The sequence below is a fragment of the Protopterus annectens genome, chromosome 1.part1, assembly GCF_019279795.1.
Source record: "Protopterus annectens isolate FY-2018-M chromosome 1.part1, PAN1.0, whole genome shotgun sequence".
Classification (NCBI taxonomy): domain Eukaryota; kingdom Metazoa; phylum Chordata; order Ceratodontiformes; family Protopteridae; genus Protopterus; species Protopterus annectens.
The window spans coordinates 548,282,704-548,306,131 of NC_056726.1; the positions used below are offsets into that span (position 1 = coordinate 548,282,704).

The 23,428-nt window shown below is 40.3% G+C and overlaps 1 protein-coding gene across 9 annotated transcripts in view; it reads left to right on the forward strand.

Moving 5' to 3' along the window:
* Window positions 1-23,428, forward strand: part of LOC122806326 (protein unc-13 homolog B-like) — a 2,554,726-nt gene that overhangs the window by 1,213,979 nt on the left and 1,317,319 nt on the right. For all 9 annotated transcript variants that reach the window (XM_044076650.1, XM_044076675.1, XM_044076685.1 and 6 more), the window contains one exon: window positions 5,228-5,378. In XM_044076650.1, coding sequence (XP_043932585.1) covers window positions 5,228-5,378 — 151 coding nt within the window. The remainder of the gene's footprint in view (window positions 1-5,227; window positions 5,379-23,428) is intronic.

The following is a 23,428-nucleotide window of genomic DNA, read 5'->3' on the forward strand; positions in this document are numbered from 1 at the left end:
GCAGTATTATCCTTTAGGGTAGGGGCTGTGAAACTTACCACCTCTGTCTTAAGGTGAAATTTATTTTAGAAAAGTTTTTTTTACTGTGGTTTCTTTAGTTGGGGGTGGTGGTGGGGTGTGGACATCCAGAGTGATTAGTTTATGCTCTGATCTAACCAGTGACTGGTTGACCTCCGGTGTGGAACACCTGTCACCCATGTTGGTGATGACCATGTCCAATATGTTTTCACCTCTGGTAGGGGAGTTTACCAGCTGATCCAGGGCATTTGAGTTGATGAATTCTAGGAAGCGCTGGCTCTGGGAGGTTGTACTGAAGTAGTTTTCCCAATTAATGGTAGGGTAATTGAAATCGCCCAATATCAGGGTGTTCGGTAGGACCTTCATGTTTTCCAATGTCTCCAGAAAGGTGGAGTGGTGGTCCTGGGTCTTGGAGGGTGATCTGTAGCAGGCCACAATTTGCACTGCAGATTTGCCCGATGTTAGTTGCAGATGGATGATCTCAGAGGTATTATGCTGTGCCACTAACCTGGAGGTATAGGTATCCTTGATGAATATGGATATACCCCCTCCTTTTGTGTTTCGGTCCATGTTCTGTGGCTGAAACATGTGGTATGAGTTGTAGCCCGGTAGTGCTGGGGTGGTCTCTGGAGCCTTGAATCAGGTTTCAGTTACTGCACAGATGTCAACATTCTCCATACTGAAGAGTGCTTTGAGCGTGTGCATTTTGAGATTTAAACTCCTGGCGTTGTGTAGCATAACCCTCAGTTTTTTGTTAAGTGTGCTGTTTATGGAGGTGGGTTTGACTTTTGAGCCTTGCCTTAAAAACGCCTTGGCTAGTATTTGAAAACCTAGGGGTGACAGGTGCAAGCCATCTCTTGTGAAGCAACGTGGCTTGTCAAGCATGTCATCCCAGGCTGACAGACACTGGATCTGCTTTGAATGACACCAGCAGCTTAGCCAATTGTTGAAATTGATCATTTTTTCTTTATACTGAGGTATCATTCTTAGTGAGGGTAGGATGCTACTCAGGGTCAGGGTCATACCAGCTTGGGCTACATGATCAGAGAGCTCTTCCATGTCTCTTTTCATGTAGTCCAGGGAGGTACATCTCAAGTCATTCACACCAACATGAACAATGACAGAGTCATATTTGTACTTATTCTGGAGTGACCAGAGTGCTTGTGTTATGTGGCAGATTCTGGCTCCCGACAGGCAGCCAACAGTAACCTTCTGCTTGTCCAGCCTAGTGAGTGGGACGTCCGTGTGCCTGACTATAGAGTCACCTATTACTAGTGTGTTGGGTATGTAATTTTGCCTTAAGGGCTGTGATTGTGTGGCACACTGATTTTGTGTTTTGTGTGTCGAGTAGTTTGTGACAGGAGGTGCAGGTTGTTTGGGAGTCTGCTTTAGAGGTCTCTGATGCTTTTGCAGGTTTTTATTTAGAGCCTCCGAGTATGATTTTGTGTATTTATGTGTATTTTCTGCCCATGCTGGTTTAGTAGGTCTGTGTGTGGCTGGAGGTGTGGTGCAAGTGTTAACCTTCTCATCTTGACTGTCTGTTTCCGTCTTGGGTGGAGACAGCTTAGCCTCCAGTTTGGCTGTAGAATTGCATCTCTCGCATATGTTAGTGTTTTGTGGTAGGAGGAGAGGGTTGTCTGTGTACATGAGGCAGTTGTAACATTGCCTCAGGATACCCAGATTCACCAGCTGGACTGGAGAGTACACCTGAAATTGCCCTTTGGTCATGCCTAAATAGTAGGGTGAGCTGCTTGGTCGCTTGGTTGGTGAGGGGTGAATAATGACCCTTGCCCTGCTGGGCAATCAAGTGTCAGGGTATATTAGTGCTTGCTATTAGGTCTGAGCAAGTGCTGGGCTTTAGGATGCTTTCTGAGTGCTTAGGTTGAGAGTTAGACTAGTTTCAAGGGAAAAACTGAGGAGGAGACTTAGTGGAGCCAGGAATAATTTAACCCTAGATAATTGGCGCTGCCTGGCGCACATAACTGTGCAAACATGGTTTTTATAGCAGGGAAATGAAAGAGAGAGAAATTAGCCCAAAATGGCCAATAAACTACTAACTTCTGGGCTGGAACTACTCCTCCAGGGACACATAGGCTGCTCAAAGCTCCCCTCTCTCACAGGTGAACAGAGAAACTTCCTTCTATCCAAGTAAGGTATGGGCAACTCAGAAACTTGTAACACAGCCCTGAATTCATCAGTAGCCTGAAAACTGGACTGTACTAACTTAGAAAGGCGGGAAACAAGGAATTTTTTTTGTTTTTGTTTTTTTTTTTTTTGAAAAGATAAGGCAAAAACAGTCAAAAAATACACTTAAAACAGCTTTAAACGGCTACAAACGATCAGAAAAAGCTATTGCACTTTAGTGTGTAGCCTATGACAGTTAAATTATTTAAACAAAAATGTGAAAAAAACAGCTTTTAAATCACAATAAATGCTGAAAAAGTGGCGTTTAGGTGGAAAACAGTTAAGTACAGCAAGAAAGTACAGAAAACTGATACTTAATCACTCCAAAGTCTCTCTTCTAAGCTAGAAGGCTTGTATCAGTTTAAGGCTTTCTAGTGCTTCCCAGTAGGTTAGTTACAGGAAAGATGGGAAACAAGTGCAGATGTGGTCTTTTAAACCAGAAAGTTTAAAGAGATGGACAAACTGTCCAAATGGTCAATAAACTACAATTTCTCTGCCAAGAACACTCCTCTTGTGGTAGACAGGCTACCTAGTGCTTACCACTCCCACTGATAAGCTAGAAGGCTTTCCTCCAATACAGAAAGGCTTGCGGGGCTCAGAAGCTTACCAACAGTCCTGGATACAGCAACTCTGTATCTGGACTAGGCTAGTTAGAGAAAAGGTGGGAAACAAGTGCAAGTGCGGCTTTTAAACCAGAAAGTAGAAAGAGATGGAAAAAAACTGCCCATACAGCCAGTAGCTACAATTTCTGAGCAAAGAACCACTTCTCTTGTGGTAGATTTCCTACCTAATGCTTATCCCTCCCACTGATAATCTAGAATGCTTCCCTCCAACAGAGAAAGGCTTGGGGGCTCAGAATCTTACAAACAGTCCTCGTTACAGCAAATCTGTACCTGGACTAGACTAGTTACAGGAAAGGCGGGGAACAAGTGCAAACACAATCTTTTAAGCCAGCAAGTTGAAAGAGATGGAAAACTTCTCAAATGCCCAATAAACTACAATTTCTGGGCCAAAACTCACTCTTCCCATGGAGGATAGGCTACCTAGTGCTTACCATTCCCACTGATAAGCTAGAAGGCTTCCCTCCAACACATAAGGGCTTGGGGGGGCTCAGAAGCTTACTAACAATCCTGGATACAGCAACTCTGTAACTGGACTAGGCTAGTTATGGGAAAGTCGAGAAACAGGTGCAAACACAGGCTTTTAAATCAGAAGGTTGAAAGAGATGGAAAATCTTCCCAAACGGCCAATAAACTATAATTTCTGGGCCAGAAACCACTCCTCCTGTGGTATATAAGGTTACCTAGTGCTTACCACTCCCACTGATAAGATAGGAGGCTTCTCTCCAACACAGAAGGGCTTGGGGGGCTCAGAAGCTTACCAATAGTCCTGGATACAGCAAATCTGTACCTGGATTACACTAGTTACAGGAAAGGTGGGGACCAAACGCAAACGCAGGCTTTTAAACTGGAAAGTAGAAAGAGATGGAAAAACTGCCCAAATGGCCAATGAACTACAGTTTCTGGGCCAAAACCCACTCTTCCCATGGTAGATAGGCAACCTGGTGCTTACCACTCCCATGAATAATCTAGAAGGCTTCCCTCCAACACAGAAAGGCTTGGGGGGCACAGAAGCTTACCAACAGTACTGGATACAGCAAGTCTGTATCTGGACGCAATTTTTTTTTTTTTTTTTTTACAGAAAAGCAGCTAAAACAGCAATAAATACAATTCAAATTGCAGTGCAAGCTAGCACACTTGTGTGTAGTAATATTATGGCAAATACAGTTTAAATAAATTCAATTAAATTAACAAATGACTAAAAAACAAGTGCAGTAGGCAGTAAATTAGAAGGCTACTAACAAGCAGTAATAAGAGTAAGAGTGACTAAACAGATAACAGCATGCAGAATAGCAACTAAGACAGTTACAGTAAAAGCAGCTGAATAATATATATATATATATATTATTTATTTATTTTTATTTATTTATTTTTTTTGAGGGAGGGAACAGAGCAGGATTAAGAGGCTACAAGGGTTGTCCTTCCCAAATGCTCTCTTTGTACACAGTAGGAGTGCCTGAAATCAGAATATGATCTCACTGCACTCAGCTGAGTGAGCAAATGAGATGGGCCCAGGAGGAGTATCCAAATACAAATTTACAAGAGGGCCAGGCAATTTCAAAGCCACCAACATTAACACTAAAACAAGAACAGGGAGGGTGGCTGGAACTAACTGTAGAGACACAGCCACAACTTCAGTTGAGTTAATATTCAGTGAGAAACACAAATAAATAAATTAAATGCAGAACTATATGAAAAAGAACAGATAAAAGTGTACTTAAATTCACTTATACGTCCAGTTGATTTCATACACATCTTAGCCGGCTAAAGCTCAGATATTAAGCAGAGCAAATGACAATAACCATAAGAGTGTTTGCGCAATACAGTTATAATAATACACATCAGAGAATCTTGAAGGCAGAGATTGTACAGCTTACAAGGCTTCCACTGGGGCTGTGAAAGTTATGGCACACTTGATGGCAACGATAAAATGTTGCACCAGCCCCAGATGTTGATCATTTTGAATTTGAGGAGGGTAAGACGGGTCTGATAGATTCAGTCAATGAGGAGAATAGCTGATGGTCCACTGTGGGGAGGCGAAAATTGTATAGCACTACCTGTATGTACACATCAGTATTGATTTTAACGAGGTATGTATTACTGAAGTTGGTAGGTGTGCTATTAAAATGATTATTACAAGTAAAGCTGTTATTATTTTACTGGAAAATAGATCCAATCAGAGGCCTTTGTCATTTGCTGCTAAATGCAGAAATATCTTGACACTGCACAGACAACTTCTCATAATTTGTTATCTTCGTTGTATAATTAAAATGAGCATACTCTAATTAGCAGATTGCATTGAGGCAGCTGACCTCAGTATTCTTCATTAGAAAAATATTAAAACAGAATAAAACACAGTTCCTAAGAGAAGGGTTGATTAATGAATATTCTTTCTGTTATTTTAGGCATTTTGCATGTTTATCTTCAAAGTACATGTGTCCTGGTGTGCCGGCAGTGATGAGCACCTTGTTAGCAAACATTAACGCATATTATGCACACACGACTGCGTCCACAAATGTTTCTGCTTCGGATCGCTTTGCTGCTTCAAACTTTGGGGTATGTATATCTTATCACCTGTGGGTTTTTTCATCTCATCTACTTCTGCAATGCTAAAAATGTAGTTTTACATGCAGGTAACTGAGAAAACAATGTAATTCTTGTTGACTTGCTAAGCAGAGCACTACCACTTTTACTCAGTAGGATCTATAGCTTCAACATCTTTATAAAATGTCAAAATATCTAGTGCACATCCATCGTCTCACTTTGATAAAGACAATTTTCTAATTGCCATTGATCTTTCACTTATTTGTACATTGTACTTTATTATTTTTGTTCATAAGTTGAAGGAGAAAAGAAGATCTAAGTCCAGTCTTTGAACACTCAGCAGGTTATGAGTCTGCTCTGCACAAAAAGGTAAAAGAAAATGTTGGATGTCATCAGACTTCACTATATCTAACTTCTAACAATAGAATCACAGTAGGAATTTTGTTTTAGTCTTCTTTCCAGAATAATGTACATTTTCTAAGTCTGTTGAAGAAAACATGGAAGAAGGAAGTATGCATTTATCCAGTATGCACATCAGAATATTTCCTGAAGCTCCATTTTGGTGTAATATAACAAGAAAGAAAAGACAAAAGTATCTGGATAGTGCTGACCTCTGACTTATAAAAACCTCCAGTGCCTTTTATAGTTAGAACTGTCACTGACTGCCAGAGATGGGACCAGTTATAATTATTTCAAAACATTACCTGATGGAAAACCAGTGCTTGCCAAGGTTCTTTGACCTTCTGCATACCTTTTGTTTTTTACCCTTCCACAGTACATAATTTAAATTAATTAAACAATACAGTTTGCCTCCACCCACTGCCACTTACCTCATTTCCTGCAACAGGAGAACCCATCTTATCAGTGGATTATCGACTCCGAGGACCATATGTTCGACTCTTGACCATCCCCTTATTAAAATAATTACATCAGTGGTGATGCATTCAACACCTAAGGACATTCTCCACATCACTGTTCGTTACTCTCCATAGCATTCAGAGGACTTCATACATGCTTGCTGGATGTCATTTGTAAAAGTCTGCCTGCACTCTGCAAAATTCTTTTATAATCTTCATTGCCATACACCTGTTGAAAAGGTGATGTTCTTCATCTCACATTGCTGCAGTCCTTACACTTGGGTAGTCCGCTGTCCTCGGTCGGCCCGAATATCAAAGTATAAGGCTGACGTCGGTCAAGGCGTATTAGACTGACATCAGGACGTCAGGGTACAAATGCGCATGACCGACGTCATATCCTCAGTCTTTTTTGCCGCATGGTCCGATGCAGAAGCAGCGCAAGTGCCGCTCGGCGCTCTGAAATTTTTCGAGTTCGAGTTTCAGACCGAGTCAAAGTTGGCTGGTACTCGTTGGGGAATATTTTGCTTTTTTCTTGCCTCAGTGGTTCACCGGATGTCAGAAAAAGTGAATAACTGTATTTCTTGTGGGAAACAGATACCGCATAGAGATTATCATACCTTGTGTATTCCTTGTTTAGGGCCTGAGCACGACGTTGTTGGGTGTCGCTTTTGTGCTAGATTCAATAAGCGCACTATTAAAAGAAGGTTAGATTGTGCCAGGTTAGTCTTTGGGAAGCGGTGCAATTACACTATGCCGTCGGATGCTCCGACGTCCGCTTCTTCAAAGAAGCGCAAGGATAAAGCAGCTAAGCCCAGGGTAGACGAGTCGTCCGTACCGGACGCCGGTTCTTTAGAGGTATCGGTGGAGCCGGTGGTTCCACCGGAGGTTTCTCTGGAGGCCCAGGGGGAGACCTTGTTATTGCAGGGTGTGGCCTCTCAGGAGGCAAGTTAGGCTGAAGGGGCTTCTCAGGTTACTGTACTCCCCTCCCTTCCTAGGGTGGTTAGGCCTTCTGTTTCCAAGGCTTCTCCTAGAGGCAGGCCAGGTTTAGCTTCAGTTGGTGTCACTCCTAGTTCTTCAGGATCTGTGCCCAAGAAGCATATGCTTAAAATGGCAGAAGATTTGATTACCTTAATTAGAGGTTCTTTGCCCCCTCCTGATAAGAGGCCTAGGGTGGAACCTGAGTTGGGGAGTTTTGAGCAGGCTTCAGATGTTTCAGAGTCTTCGGCTGAAGACTTGCAGGAGTATTCTCCTTATTCTGATTCTGATGTGGATGATTCTACTCCTTCTGCTTCTCCTCCTGAGGATTTTTCTTTTTCAGAGACCCTCCATTCCATGAGGGAGCATTTTAAGTGGGAAGGTCAGGATTTCTCTGATTCCAGGAAAAGGCTTAGGGAATTTCTGTTTTTACCCCAGCATAGGCCTTTGGCTATACCTACTGTTCTGGATGTTGTGGAGGATGTGTTTGCAGAGGCTTCTCTTAATCCTGATTCCTTGCCTCCTGCTCCTGTTAAGCCGGATAGGTATTATAGGGTGCCTGAAGCTCATAAGTTTCTTTTTAAGAGTCCTAGGGTGGACCCAGAAACTGTTAGTCAGGGGCCTAAGGGTGTTAAGGCTTCTGTTGTTAAAAATCCGGTTCCTCCAGATAAAGAGGCTAGGGCTTTGGATAGATGGGGAAAAAGTTTATAATGCTTCCACCCTAGCTATGAGGGCTCTAAATTGCCAGTTTCACATGTTGAAATACCAAAACTATATCTACTGTCTCAATTGAAGTCTAAGGTAGATGCTCTGGCGGAAGGTATTGACTGTAAAGAGTTACAGGATGTGGTACATATCTCTGAACAAGTGCGTAAGCATTCTTTGCAATGTGGTTTTGATGCTGTACAGGCCTCGTCTAGGGTGGCTGCCACAGGGTCAGTTCTTCGCAGGCACGCCTGGCTGAGGGATCAGAATTTATCTGACCATGTTAAGACAAGGATTTTGGATGCTCCTTTACAATCTGATGTGTTATTTGGTTCACCTGTTGAGGCAGTCTTAAAGAAAATGGAAGACAAGGCTAAGTCTATGCAGACTGTTAAAGATTTTTTGCAGGTTCAGCCACCGAAGTTTAGCAGAAATTGGCCTACTAGGGGGTGGACGTAGCCTTCTTATGATTCCCAGTCTAGGGGCAGGTCTAGATGGGGTAGGGGCAGAGCTCAGGGCTCCTTCAGGCCTAGAACAGGGAGTTCACCTGCACAGTCTTCGGGTGAGGGCAGGGGTCAGTCCTTTCGTAAACAGACCCAATGACCTACCTTTTCAGCTGCCAGAGTCTTCTCAACTGGCAGCACCTTTGGGAGGAAGGTTGGCACTTTTCAAAGAAAATTGGAGTTTAATTACCCAAGACAGATGGGTATTGGATATCATACACCAAGGTTACAGGTTTTATTTCCATACCTTGCCTCCTTTCAAAGGCATGCCAGATGTTCCTCCTCAGCAAAGAATAGAGGCTCACAAACAGATTTCTCTGCTGCTCCAAATAGGAGCCATTCAGCCGGTCCCTCTGTCAGAAGTGGGCCTAGGATTTTATTCTCGCCTGTTCCTAGTACCAAAGAAGGGGAACACGTGGAGACCAATTTTGGATTTATCTATCCTCAACACTTATCTGGACATTCCCAAGTTCAAAATGTTGACGTTACAACAGCTTTTACCTCTGCTGGGCAAAGATCATTGGATGGTGACTCTGGATCTCAAGGAGGCTTACCTTCATGTTCCTATCAGGCTAAGTTGCAGGAAGTATCTACGCTTCCGGGCTGGGACTTCTCATTATCAGTTCTCTGCATTGCCCTTTGGCTTATCTACTGCGCCCAGAGTATTCACGAAGGTTCTGGCTCCAGTGATAGCTTTCTTCAGACTAAGAGGAATACAGATCTATCCTTATTTGGATGATTGTCTGATTCTGGCTCAAGGAAAGAAGAACTTCTTCATCATCTACACTATGTGATAGCAGTGCTAAGATGCCTGGGGTATTCTGTGAATGAAATAAAGTCCAGTCTAGTACCCTCTCAGGACATGTGCTTTCTGGGTGTGAGACTGAATACAGCATCCCAGATGGCCTTTTGACCCCGGACAAACAAAAGAATCTTTCTCTTTACTTCCATCAATTGTCTCATCAGTCCAGGCTGACTGCAAGGACAGTCCTTCAAGCCTTGGGGTTCATGGCATCTTGTATTCTGGTGCTTCCCAATGCCAAACTGCATATGAGGAAGCTACAATGGTATCTCAAAATTGTATGGACACAGCACTGCCAAGATTTGGACACTGTCATTCAGATAATACCTTGCATTCAAAAGGAATTTTTGTGGTGGGCTCAGGAATGTCACCTAAACAAGGGACTCTCTGTGACCCGGCCAGAGGGAAGTCAGATTCTAACGACAGATGCCTCAGACAAAGTTTGGGAGCTCATCTAAATGGAAAGTGGATACAAGACACGTGGCCTGCCAGACTTCTACATCTACATATCAACCTGAAGGAGATGTTAGCAGTCCAATTTGCATTAATAGCTTTCAAGGATTTACTTCTTCCAGGGCAGGTGTTGATTCTAACAGACAACACAACTGTCATGTGGTACATCAACAAGCAAGGGGAACACATTCTTATCCTCTGTGCAGACAAGCAATGATTTTGTGGGAGACTGCTCTCAGTTTACAGCTAAATCTTCAGGCAAGGTTTCTGCCGGAGCACAGAACTCCTTAGCAGATGTGTTGAGCAGACAAATTATGGATCCCCACGAGTGGAAATTGGATCCTCATGTATTTCAGAAATTGACAGTGTCATGGGGAACTCCAGACATAGATCTGTTCGCTTCTCCACTAAACTACCAGCTGCCAAAGTTTTGCACAAAAGTTTTCATCCCACAGCTTGGAAAGTGGATGCTCTTTCATTCAATTGGAGCAATCTTCATGTGTATGCCTTTCCACCTCTGCCTCTCCTCCCAAAGGTACTTCTGAAGGTCAGACAGGACAAGCCAAAGATGATTTTAATAGCTCCAGATTGGCCTCGACAGCATTGGTACCCACTACTGAGAAGTCTGGTACGGAGCCTCCATGGCCTTTACCTTCGATTCCACACCTGCTGACTGAGGAGAACAGTCATTTACTCAATGTCAAACTTCACTCTCTTCACCTGACAGCCTGGCATATTCTGTTTTAAACCCTGGAGGGTTTCAGCTTCCACAGCAAGTTTTGAATGTTATTTTGGAAGCCAGAAGGCCTAGTACAAGGAAAGTGTACGCAGATAAATGGAAGAGATTTTTATTTTGGAGTGCAGCAAAAGCATTTGATGTTTCTAAGCCTAATTTAAGTGTGGCTCTTCAATATCTTACTGAGTTACTGGACAAAGGTTTGTCCTTCTCTTCTATTAAGATTCATGCTGCAGCAATTTCTGCTCACTATGATTGTGACCCACCATTGTTTTCTCATCCTTTGTTTAAGCAATTCCTTAGAGGGCAAAGAATATAAGACCCCACGGAGAGCTCCTACTCCTGCTTGGGAGCTCAATTTTGTGTTGGAGAAACTCACTCTACAACCTTGTGAGCCTGCAGCTACTGCTGAGTTGAAATATTTATCATGGAAGACTGCTTTTTGTTAGCCATTACCTCTGCGAGAAGGGTTTCTGAATTACAGGCCCTTATGGCAGTTGAGCCTTTCTTAATTTTCCATAAGGATAGGGTATCTTTGCACTAATCCTTCCTTTATGCCTAAAGTGGTTTCTAGTGTGTCTTTAAACCAAACTATTCATTTGCCTACCTTTTTTCCAATACCCCAATATAAAGGGGAAAAGATTTTGCACACTTTGGATATACACAGGCAGTTGCGATATTATTTGAGCAGAACTAAAGGGTTCAGGCAGTCTCAGCAGTTATTTGTTTCTTTTGCTTTGAGTTCTCAGGGCAAGCCTGTGTCAAAACAAACTATTTCTAAGTGGATTGGGTTTTGCATTGCTTTCTGTTATTCCCATCATGGCAAGGAGGTTCCAGCTGGGATTAGGCCTCATTCCACTAGGGCTACTGCCACTTCAACAGCTTTTTTAAGGGGGGTGGCAACTAAAGATATCTTGGAGGCAGCTACTTTGGAGTTCTGTGCATACTTTCTCTAAGCATTATCACCTTCCACTTTACTCTAAATCTAGGGCTGGTTTTGCCACTGCTATTTTACAGGGCATTTTGGCAGCTCCTGCTTCTTTATAGTTGTGCCATCCTCCCTTACCTCTGCTTTGGGATTCTACCCAAGTGTAAGGACTGCAGCAATGTGAGATGAAGAACATAGTACAGTTTTGTACCTACCATAAATGTAGATGTTCAAGATCCACATTGCTGCAGTCCAATTTACCTCCCTCCTTCCCTCTGTAGTTAGAGGCGGTTGTGTGGGTTGGATTGTAAATATTGTGTATATTGTATATATTGTACATATTATTAGTGCTAGGGTGGTTGGTTGTTGGTTTTGTTGTCTTTGGGTTTTGACCTTTCTTGTTAGGGTCTTCTGACATCTGGGGCAAGAAAAGACTGAGGATATGACGTCGGTCATGCGCATTTGTACCCTGACGTCCTGATGTCAGTCTAATGCGCCTTGACCGACGTCAGCCTTATACTTTGATATTCGGGCCGACCGAGGACAGCGGACTACCCAAGTGTAAGGACTGCAGCAATGTGGATCTTCGAACATCTACATTTATGGTAGGTACAAAACTGTACTTTTTCACTGGTTGGTGACATTGGTGAAAGGACTGCTTTGCCTTTTGCTAACTGACTTTTACTTGCAGTCCTCTTGAGCATTTAACATTCCTTTATCTGACTTGGGTGTATGTCTTTCACTCAGCCCATCAGATGATATTTTCTCATTTTGCCCTCAGAGGTGCTTAACAGGCATCTGCTGGCACATCCTTATGTTTCATTCAATACTCCAAATGCCTCTGAAAATAGGAGGAGTGGAAGTAACAGTGCCTTTTTAGAAGTTTGAGGATAGTGCAGACACACATCAGAATCTTTCATTAACACAATACTTACTACCTGGCTGATGTGTGCTTTTCTCTTATATACTGTAGACTTTGACTACACATTCCCTTTTCTTAATGAAGATTTTCCAGATACCTGAATATTCTGCCCCCCCCCCTTTTCTTACAGAAGATGTTCCATTTAACTGATTCCTCACCCCTTTTCTGTATGTAAATTGAACCCTTTTCATATTATGCTCATAGCTTCCACAATACATGCTCATTGTCATTTGTAGGTTGACCTTTTAGTATAATGTGTTATAATATAGGTCACTGTGACTGACTGCAAATAGATTATCATTCTAGACCCATTTCAAGTAATACATCTTGAGAGCAAAGCTTGAGAGGTGAGTGACCATGAAACTATTTTGGGAATGGTGATTAACAGAGATCTGATCATAATGCTATGTTTAGAAATATTTAATAAAATGCTTTAAAATAGGTACCATATTTACTTGGCTCAGATAAAATATTTAGTTTTGATATCATTATAAAGTGTCAACAAAATAAACATTACATTGATCTGTGTTTTTTATGTTTGTATTAATAACTTGAGTGTTTTCAAAGATTTTTGATTACTGGTTTTTGAGGTGATCAGAAATCCATCTGATTTTCATAAGAAAGCTGACAGTTCACTCATCATTCATTGTTATTGTTAAGTAGCGGGCTGAGTTGTATAGAAGTAAGACCTGCTAATGACCGTGGGCTAACTGTTACAAATTGGGACAGTACAAAAGCTCTAAAAGGTATGAGGATTGCTTGAGAGAATGGCAGGTAAACTCTATGATATCGGTCAGAAAGCCGAAAGTCTGTATGTGAAAGTAAGCTGCAGATTTAACATATGGTAACAACCAACGCATTTTTGAGTTTGAGTGGGGGAAGCATAATGTCTATCAAGTAAGGAAGCATTAAAGGAGGAGACAAAGAAATAGCTTTACGGATTAAAACAGAAGAAAGAAGGTGCAGGAAACAAAAAGTACTATATCTATAGAAAGCTAGCCTGTTCAATCAAAAGTGGTAATAACGTATGTAATAATGTATGTAGTAACGTATGTAATAGTTACATAAGGGAGCATAAAAATATAATAGAGGAATAGTGACTTAAAGCATACCGGATATGTTCCCAAAGAAAAGTATGATAATCCAGACTGTTAAAAATAGGGTTACCACCTGTCCCACTTTGCTAGGGACAGTCCCTCTTTTGACAGTTGTGTCCCACAAAAAAATCGAAAAAATGGCAAATGTCCTGAGATTTTAGGACAAAAATATTTCCTCTATTTACCTTAATAGTAGCATAAAACAATTATTTTGTATTTGAAACACATACATGTTATAAGAAACAGAATAAGCAACTCAAATGCTATAAGAATAAGCTTTTATTTTGGCAAAAAAGTGAAGTTCTTTCTTTTCTACTTGCTGTGGGTATGTTTTGTCCTGCAAAATCTGATGTTTCTACAAAAGATGTCCCACTTTGGGCATTGGAAAAGGTGGCAACCATAGTTAAAAAGCATGCTTATAACTTGGAATTCATAAAGAAAGAAAGAAAAAAGAACTGGACATTACTAAAAACAAGCAACAGTGCTAGCAACCAAAACAAGGAAGAGACAACTTGTATTTATTTATTTATTTTTTGCTAGGACTAGGAGCAGTAGTTGCAGTCCAGTTTGGCAGCTTTACAGGGTCATTTTTTTCTAATGAGGGATGCTTTATTTCTGCCTTTAAATGCATTTAAAAGCATGTGGCACTGACCTTAATTTGAAATCATAGAAAGTGCATGGCTTTTCTGTGTTTATCTGTGAAGCAGTTTTTCACTGCCCCAGCATATCATTAAATGTTGCAATATGTTAACATATTTTTTACTTTGCCTTGCACAAAGCTTATTTACAAAAGTGTGCTGTTTTCATTTCTTTTAATTAGCATTTTCCCCTACAAACTTGGATCAGACGCAGAAGCACACTTAAGGGCAGTTTTCTTACTTGGACTTTAAAAAAAAAAGCTGGGCACCCACCAGGATAAATAACTTGTGGCCTGTTTTTCTTTAAATTGCCATCCCAGGCATTTTAGCATTTGTTCACATCTTTACATATTCGACTTCTGTTCATCACAATGACACTACAATATGTGTTTACTTCAGATAATACATTTTCATCATTCATTTGTAGTGTACACATTATGGGATGTCTGTTTTTTTCCATGCTCTATAACAAATACATCCTTTCACAATGGTCTGTCACTTCCACATTCTCATCTCCTTCATTGTGGCATAGAACATATTTTTGGGGATTTGGATTATTTTACTTAATGACCATTTTTATTTGCTTGAAAACATTTTTAGAGATTTTCCAAGTGTGACAGTACACAGCTTTATCATTTATTGTGTTTAATATGCAGTCAAGAGGTGGAATTTCACAGCATCTATAAGATATATATTTTTTCTTTTACATACTATTTTAGTAAGCAACTTCGTCTGTTTTCCTCTTGAAATTTGTTTTCTTATATTGCCATTTATGCCTCAAGCCAACCGTTCTGTTACAGCTTTTTTTTTGTACTGCATTTCCATATTTACAATCCTGAGCTGTCATCACCAAGGTCCCAAACTTTACTACATTCTACCTCTAATCAAGAATCTGAGTCACGAACAACATCAAATAATTACAGAGATGTAGCAGCACTTTTGTTACCAGCTCAAATGTCTTTAAGCACTTCGGTGCTTCCTAGTCAAGCTGAATCTCCAGTAGAAACCGTTACTGAATCTAACAGCAAAGATTGTTTAACCACTGACACACCCCCTCCTAATCAGGAGGCGCTTTACAGCAACAAGACAGTTCGTGCTTTGGGAGCGATACCTAAAGCAACTTCATCCACTAGTACAGCTTCTCTTCCTTTTTTACCTTACCAGAAAAAGTTTGTACAATGAGCGAGAGGGCGTTCCAGCAGCAGAGGCCCCCGAAAAAGAAAATATTCAGAAGAGAAGTCTGTACAGAACAGTAGAACAAAATACTGACTTCTTTGCTTTTTAATTACTCTAGCCATATACTGGATGATTCGTGTGTGAGTCTCTTAAATAGAGGGCTTAATTTTATTCCAGCTTCACCGGCTACATTAACTGAAACCCTCATAGACTTGAGACTTTTTTGTCGACAGTTGAGCTTAAAATTATATTTTTCTGCAAACAATGATGTTTCCAATGTATGTTTACAACTCATGCCTTTTAAAAACAAGAGCACTTTTACACCAGCTATGCCTTCACAAGTAGAATGCTTCCTTAAATTATGCGAACGTGATTACTATGAGTTTTTTTCTAAGGTAGATAAAAAAGGAAGATTTTACAACCTTACACATTTATAGTCAGAATCTTTGCGTGATCTTGCACAGAATTTTGATGTTGTTGTGAAACCAGCAGACAAGGGGGGGGGGTGTAGTAGTACTAGACACGTCGGAGTATCATACTAACATGCTTAACATGTTATCTGATGAAGATACATATAAAAGAATATCTTTGAGTGAAGTAACTAAAATTGTACAGGCAGTTAAAGATACTCTCTGTGATCTTTTGATGTGTCGTCAAATTAGTATAGATATCTTTGAGTATTTCTCAATACAACATCCTACCATACCCATCATTAAAGGTATACCGAAGATACATAAAAATGTTTACCCCATCCCGATGAGGCCCATTGTATCAGGGGAAAATTGGATAACTTCTCATATTTCCATTTTTTTAGAAAGTACTTTGCGACCAATAGTGAATCAATATTCATCTATCTTAAAGGATACTTATGACGTATTAGAAAGTTTAAGTACTATACAGCTAAGCAAGACACAGTCACACTATCTACTCATTACGTTAGATGTAAAAAGTCTGTTTACATCAATACCTAATGACATAGGCATACAATACATTAGAGAACTACTGGTTAGAGACTTCATTTACTAATGATAGAATTATATTGGTATGTCAGCTATTGGAATTGATACTTTCTAATAATGTCTTTTTATTTGGTGATGTATGTTATTCCCAACAATGGGGGGTGGCTATGGGCACCCCCTGTGCTAATACATACGCCAATTTAGTGGTACTTTGGTGGGTGAAAATGTATCTATTTAATAATGAGATTTTTGCGTCAGTGAAGTAGTATAGACGCTTTGTAGATGATATACGTATCATCTGGGAAGGCACTATACAATCATTCGATCTATTTTTGAACTATCTACAGACTACTACTACCTTTCTCAGGTTCACTAAGGAATGTTCATCTACAGAGATACATTTTTTAGATGTTACCCTTAAAATGACAGAAAAAGGTACGATTATTCCATCATTATACAGAAAACCAGTATGGAAAAATGCCATTTTAACATACGATAGCATGCATCCCAGACACACGTTTTATGGCATAGTAAAAAGCCAGTTTATAAGAATTTCCAGACTTTGCACAGAGCTTGATGATTTAGTGAGGGAAGCGGATCTGATGGAAGTTTTATTTATAAATAGAGGGTATGAACCAAAAATGGTGAAGACCATAAGACAAGACATCTTGGGTGATAAACATTCCACACACATGGAGGATGCTGTTCCACATACTACAAAAATTAATTATAGCACATTTATCAGATCAAATAATAGAGACAATATGATTAAGTATACTATGAAGTACACTAGTGATATAAAGAAAGTACAACAAATCATTTATAGTAATTGGAATGTTCTTACTATGCACACATACATTAGAGATATCGTAGGTAATAAACCTAAGTTTCTGTATAGGAACAGTAATAATCTTAAACAAATCTTATGCAATGATCATTATAGTAGGAACATCCAACATAATTCAGAAATATCTAGATCATTGACCTTGGGTACTTTTCCATGTCATCATTGCAACAGATGTAGTTACATTACCAAAGTACAAATATACAAACACCCTTATACTGATTTTGTCTTTGTCCCACGGTTCTATGCCAATTGCAACACCAGTAATCTTGTTTATCTAGCAACCTGCACGGTTTGTCAATCCTTCTATGTGGGCCTGACGAAGAGAAAACTACAAGATAGGATTTACAATCACCAATATGATATTCGCAAATGCAATGAAACCAACGCACTAGCGAAACACATATTGGAACATTCGACACACAGTTTTTGTTTTAGAGTGTTGCAAATAATACAATGCAGCAAAAGAGGGGGAGACTTGGAAAATGATTTGGCTAAAGCTGAATTTAATTGGATTTTAAGACTAGGTGCACATCTGCCTCCAGGCATTAATAGTTATTTATCCATCAAGCCTGTTTTGATAGGGAGAAAGTAAAACATTTTTTCATCTTCTCTTAGTTTTTTTAAATACATACAGTAGATGTTCATACTAACATTGCCTCAGTGATACATTTATTATTTAACCTATATGATTACATTTATCATGCTTTATATCACATTTTATTAATTTGTACACATATACAATAAATAACATTAGTTAGATAGTTATTTTGTATATAGTTCATCTTGATTACATTTACACTTTAATATATATATTACTAGTTATTATATCAGCATTCTCTATATACATTCTTTATTTGGTTATTTTATTTATTATGTATTTTTTGAACAATGTGTTTTGTCCATCAGATTTATACCCATTCATCAAATGAATATTATCTGTACCAAGAGGGTGCTATTCATATAGTTTTAAAGTGATACACGTTTATTTAGCACAATTTTATATATACATGTATCATTAGTTTTGTGTATAAATATTAAATAGGCATTTATAATATATATATATTTGATATCTACAGAGTAGTTTGTGTGTTCCATATGTCCTTCATATAATTTTAGGAACAGGATGTTGAATATTGTTTTTTTACGAGCAGGTCATGACATCGACAATAAACTGAAGCATCTATTAGCTCGCTTTACTTTTACACAAGAAAGTTTTAATGACATGTATATATATTTTTTGATTTCTTGATGCTCATTTAATTGTACATAGTACAATCATGGTTTGGCTTATAAATGGTTTTTTAAATAGTATTTTATATATTATACAGAATCTGATTGTATCACATTTTAATTGATTAATTATTCTAATGAGGCAAAGTTTTCCCGCGTAGTAGAGTATTTAAATGTATACCAGCTTTGTTAAAATTATCAGATGAAGCGTAGGTCACACTACGCGAAAGCGCTCATCTGTTTTACTCTTAATAAAGTGGGTTTGGATTTTACTTTGCAGTCTGAGTATTTTACAGAGTCTGAAGGAATAATACATCGTGGCTAGCACTCTCATTTCTTCCTTTTTTGAATCCTGAGCTATCATCCTTAGCTCAGTGACATATTAATTATCAATTTAATAATTTAATTCACTTTTTCCTTTGCAAGAATTAAATTTGAATTGAAGTAGAAATAACTTTGTTTTGAAGTGCATGGTTTTAAGCATGGTAAGCAGCTTATTAAAAGATGTATTGCCGTGGCGTTCTGCATCAAATAATTGTTTTCCATTAACAGTATACACGGGATCTAGCACTATATAATAAAACTTCATTCCTTGTCCTTACTGCCTTAATATCACTTTAACAGAAATGAAGCAGTACTTCGCAAAAGTCGTGCAAGTGTTGAGTTTCAGCATTGCGTGGAGAAAGCATTTTCTATCACTATAGCCATTTTCAGTTCTAGTTTCTGTAGAGTTCCTCCTTACAGTGGGTTTAATGTCTTCATAGCCCCAAGAACCTAAAGTAGGTATGCACTCTGTCATGGTTATGAGCATCCACATCCAGACTAGGACTGTACACTGATCACTTACAAAGCTGAGTCTGTGGCATAGCATCCCAGACCCTTTACCCACCATTCTGTCTGTGAACCACTGTGTGTTCCATTGCCCATACCAATGGTAACTGCTTTACAAATTTAGTTTCTCACAAACACACATGCATGCACACTCACACACACACGCTTCTCAGGTAAGGTGATAGAATTTTTCAATTCCCATAGCTTCCTTCTTGGCATGGTAGTACTCTCACCACTCTGGCTATGGACAGATGCCATGCATTCCAGTTACATGCAACTCTTAATTTAGCCAAATACACATTGCAAAAATTAATATTTTTCACCAATAGAAAGCACCTGTTATAGCAATCTAGCCAACTGTAGGTGGAAGCCACAGCTTTATTAGGTTATGGTGCTAAATAATAATAACCCATTTCACATATCACATACTTGGATATAGAAGACAGAGCAGATAAATTTAGCTTTAATTTCACCCCCCCGTCCCCTTCTGCATTCTGAGGTCTCATATTCGCATTAACACTGCCATCAAATCTGCCATGAACAAGTCTTCAAGGCACTATCCAAGGTCAAGAACACCAAAGCCAAGTATAAGTTAAAAATTGCCAATGGGCAGACAACCACCAGTCATGTTGACTGAAGTTACCAAAAATGGACATGGGTATTTGCAGGTTATAAATGGGCTCCAACCTTTGCTAGGGACTCATGCTAATGTTGGGATGGGGTGGGGTGTATGTGCCCCTTTTGGCTAATGTGTGCCTACCATAAAGCCCAGCAACCCTAGGTCAATAGGCTGCTATCTGGCTACTGTCCAGTTGACAGGAATTCTGTTTGGGTTACCTGGGATAGCTCTGTTGAGCAAAAGCTGGACTTAAAACCAGTCAACCTGCTGAACATGAACTAAGGATTACTACACTCAATGTAGGTTCACTGACAGGATGCAGCTTGGAAGTGGATGACTTTATGATAAAGAGGATGCTGGCTATCCTCTATATCCTGGAGACAAAATGGTAGGGCAGTGCAGCAAAGACACTTGGCTTAGGATCCAGAGTCTACTACTCAGGAGGGGGACAGGCTAGAAATAGTGTGAAAACTGTGGTGAGGGAGATGCTCCAGAAGACATTGAGGCATACCATCAGAATTAGTGATAGACACATGGCTGGGACAACAGGAATAAAGAAAGCGAGACATTATAGATGTCTGTCTGACAAGTGGCTTGATGGTGGCCAGCACATGGTTTAGCAAGAGAGACGGTCACAAGATCACATACAGGAGTGACAAACATGCAAGTCAGACAGACTTCCTCCTAGTACGGAAAGGCCACTGGGTAGAATCAGTGATTGCAATGTCATCCCCTGTGAAACAATTGTCCCACAGCATAAACCACTGGTTGCCTCGATCAGCTGCACTGATGGCTCTAAGGTCAACAGAGGCTAGACTGGAGACCTGGAAGTTGACTGGAGACAAAGCACAACAGTTAAAGGAATTACTCAGGACACTAGCACCTCCGGAAGAAGAACACATTGCAGTTGAAGAAGAAGAGTAAGGACTTTAGAGCAGAAACCCGACTAAGGCAGGTATGAAAATTAGGTTCATAAGGAAAGTTAATGGTGGAATGCAGACGTTCAGGAAATGAACAAAAGAAAGAATGAGTACAAGAAAATATGGGAGTTAGAAAAGATAAACCAGGCTAAGAAGGAATTCTCTTTGGCTAACAAAGGCTAAAGAGTAGTTGTAATAGAAAAGAGCTAGGTGTCAGAGGCAAAGTAGCACAGTAGATGGCACAAAGGAACTCCCATCAGGTTGCAAGGCAAAAACAGAAAGATGAAGATGATAAGACACCTTTCATAAGGAATGCCAGCAACAACTTGCTCATCAATCCACAGGAAATCAAAGGCAGATGGAAGGAGTACTTCCAGGAGCTTCTGATTGAAGAAAATCCTTCAGAAGCTGTATTGCTGCAGACACAGTCTGCAGTGAAAGATGAAGATAAACCTACCCTAGAAGAAGTAAGAGCAGCACTTAGGAAAATGATGTCAGGGAAAGCAGAGGTCACAACAGAAATGGTCAAGATGTTGGGTGAGAGAAAGGAGAAATGGCTCCTGAGGGTACTCATAGCAGTGTGGAGAAAAAAAGCATATCCCAGATGACTTGGGCAATAGGCATACTAGTGCCAGAGTACAAGAACAAAGGGACATTCCCAACAGTGGGAAGTGTAGTGGTATCAAACTCCCATCACACTGCAGGTAAGTTCTGGAGAGGGGATTGATAAATAAATACGCAGAGCAGTAGAACGTAAGATTGGAGATGAGCAGTTCAGATTCCGATCAGGATGCAGGCCATCTGAGCCAATGTCTGCAGTGAGACAGACAGTTGAGAAGAAGCTAGAGATGAGGAAAAAGTTCAACTGGACATTCCTAAGCATGGAGAAAGCAATCTGGGCAGTGCTGCAGTAGAGCGATTTCCCAGAAACATCGGTAGAATTAGTGTATGCTATGTACAAAGACACAATGACTTGAGTATGAACAGTATTCAGGCTCTGAGGGGTTACCAGTGGGAGTGGGTGTGCATCAGGGTTCAGCTGTGAGCCCATTGCTGTTCATACTGGTGATGGACTATGTTAGCGGTCAGGTTGAAGGGGACAGATCTGCAAACTTGCTCTATGCAGATGATAAGGCATTAACAGGAAGACTCTGTGCAAGAACTTCAGCAAAGGATTGGGGAATGGAATGCATAAAGCACATTCGATGAAACCAAGTACAGATAAGACAGCTGTAATGTTAGCACATGATGGAAATCAGTAGAAGCTAAACACTGATATAGAATGGAAGATAGTGGAACAGGTTAACAGCTTCAGGTATCTGGGAAGGTTGATTGAAGAAAAGGGCAGTGTAAATAGAGAGGGCAAAGCTAGAATCAGAGGTCTAGAGTGTCATGGTAGTGTGTGACAGACAAATGACAAAAAAGCTGACAACTAAGGTGTACAAAACAGTAGTGTGACCAGTACCACTGTATGGTACAGAGACCTGGGCAGTAAAGATGAGAGAAGTTGAGGAAGCAAGAGGTGATGGAGACTAAGTGCCTCAGATGGGTGGTAGGATGCACATCGAGAGACAGATGAACAAATGAGGACTTCGGAGCAGAAGCTAAAGTAGCTCCAACTGCAGAAAAGGTCAGAGAGAACAGACTACAGTGGTTCAGGCACACGTGCAGGAAAGCAGAAGACAATCTGGTGAAGAAGATCTGTGACAGGAAGAAGAAACAAGGTCATCCAGCAAAGAGGTGGAGGAATGTGTGAAAGAGGACTTGTGACAGGCAGGTATGACTGTCAAAGAAGGTAGGAGAGTGGCACTGAATTGAGAGAGATGGTGACAGCTAACATGACACCCCAACCCAGTGTAGAAAATGGGAAAAGGGGATTGATGGTGATGATAAAAGGACACCCACAAAGCCTTCTTTAAATGAGTTGGAAACTGTAGACACAATGCCTAGCACTATGCAGAGCAAATATTAAGTGATATATACTTGGATCCAGCGGACACAGCAGATATATTTATCTCTACCTTCACCCCACCCCATTCCCTCAAACATTCCCAGATCTCATATCTACACTTCCACTCACATCTCCCATGAGCATTTCCACAAGGCACTATTCAAGGCCAAGAACACTGATTTACTGGATGAATAACATGCTGACCAGCTTGAAGCAGGACCTGTCAGAGCCCCGCCACAGAGGCTGTCCAGTGTAAACGTGCAAACAGGCTTTGTACCACACAAGTGGAGGATAGCAACTGTCATCCCCTTGCAGAAAGGTGGGACATTAACAGACCCAGGAAGTTATACACCCATAGGTCAGACCAGCCTTATCTGTAAGGCTATTGTAAAAATCATTATAGAATTAATAAATAATGACATAGTTAACTTACAAACTCTTGACCAAATTGTAAAAATCATTATAGAATTAATAAATAATGACATAGTTAACTTACAAACTCTTGACCAAATCCAGTTTAGATTTCTTAAAGTCAGATCTTACCTGGCTGACTTCTTTGAGAAGGTTATTGAAGCAGTGGATGAGGGCAGTCCATGTACATGCCATGTCTACACCTTGCAAATGCATTCAACACCATCCCACACTCAGGCGTCATAGTTAAATTTTCCAAGGTAAATGTTAATCCTTATGTAATTCATTGGATAGTGAACTGGCTGACAGAATCAAGGAAGTTAGGGTGGGCTGTTCTAGATACTCTAAAACACCTGTCACTAGCAGTGTGCCGCAGGGTTCAGTCCTTGGTCCATTCCTCTTTGACATTTACTACTTTGAAGTCAAATCTACTGTTAAGTGTTCATAGATGAAGTTTGCAGATGTCCAGCAGGACATGAAGATCATTCAATAAGGTCTTTCC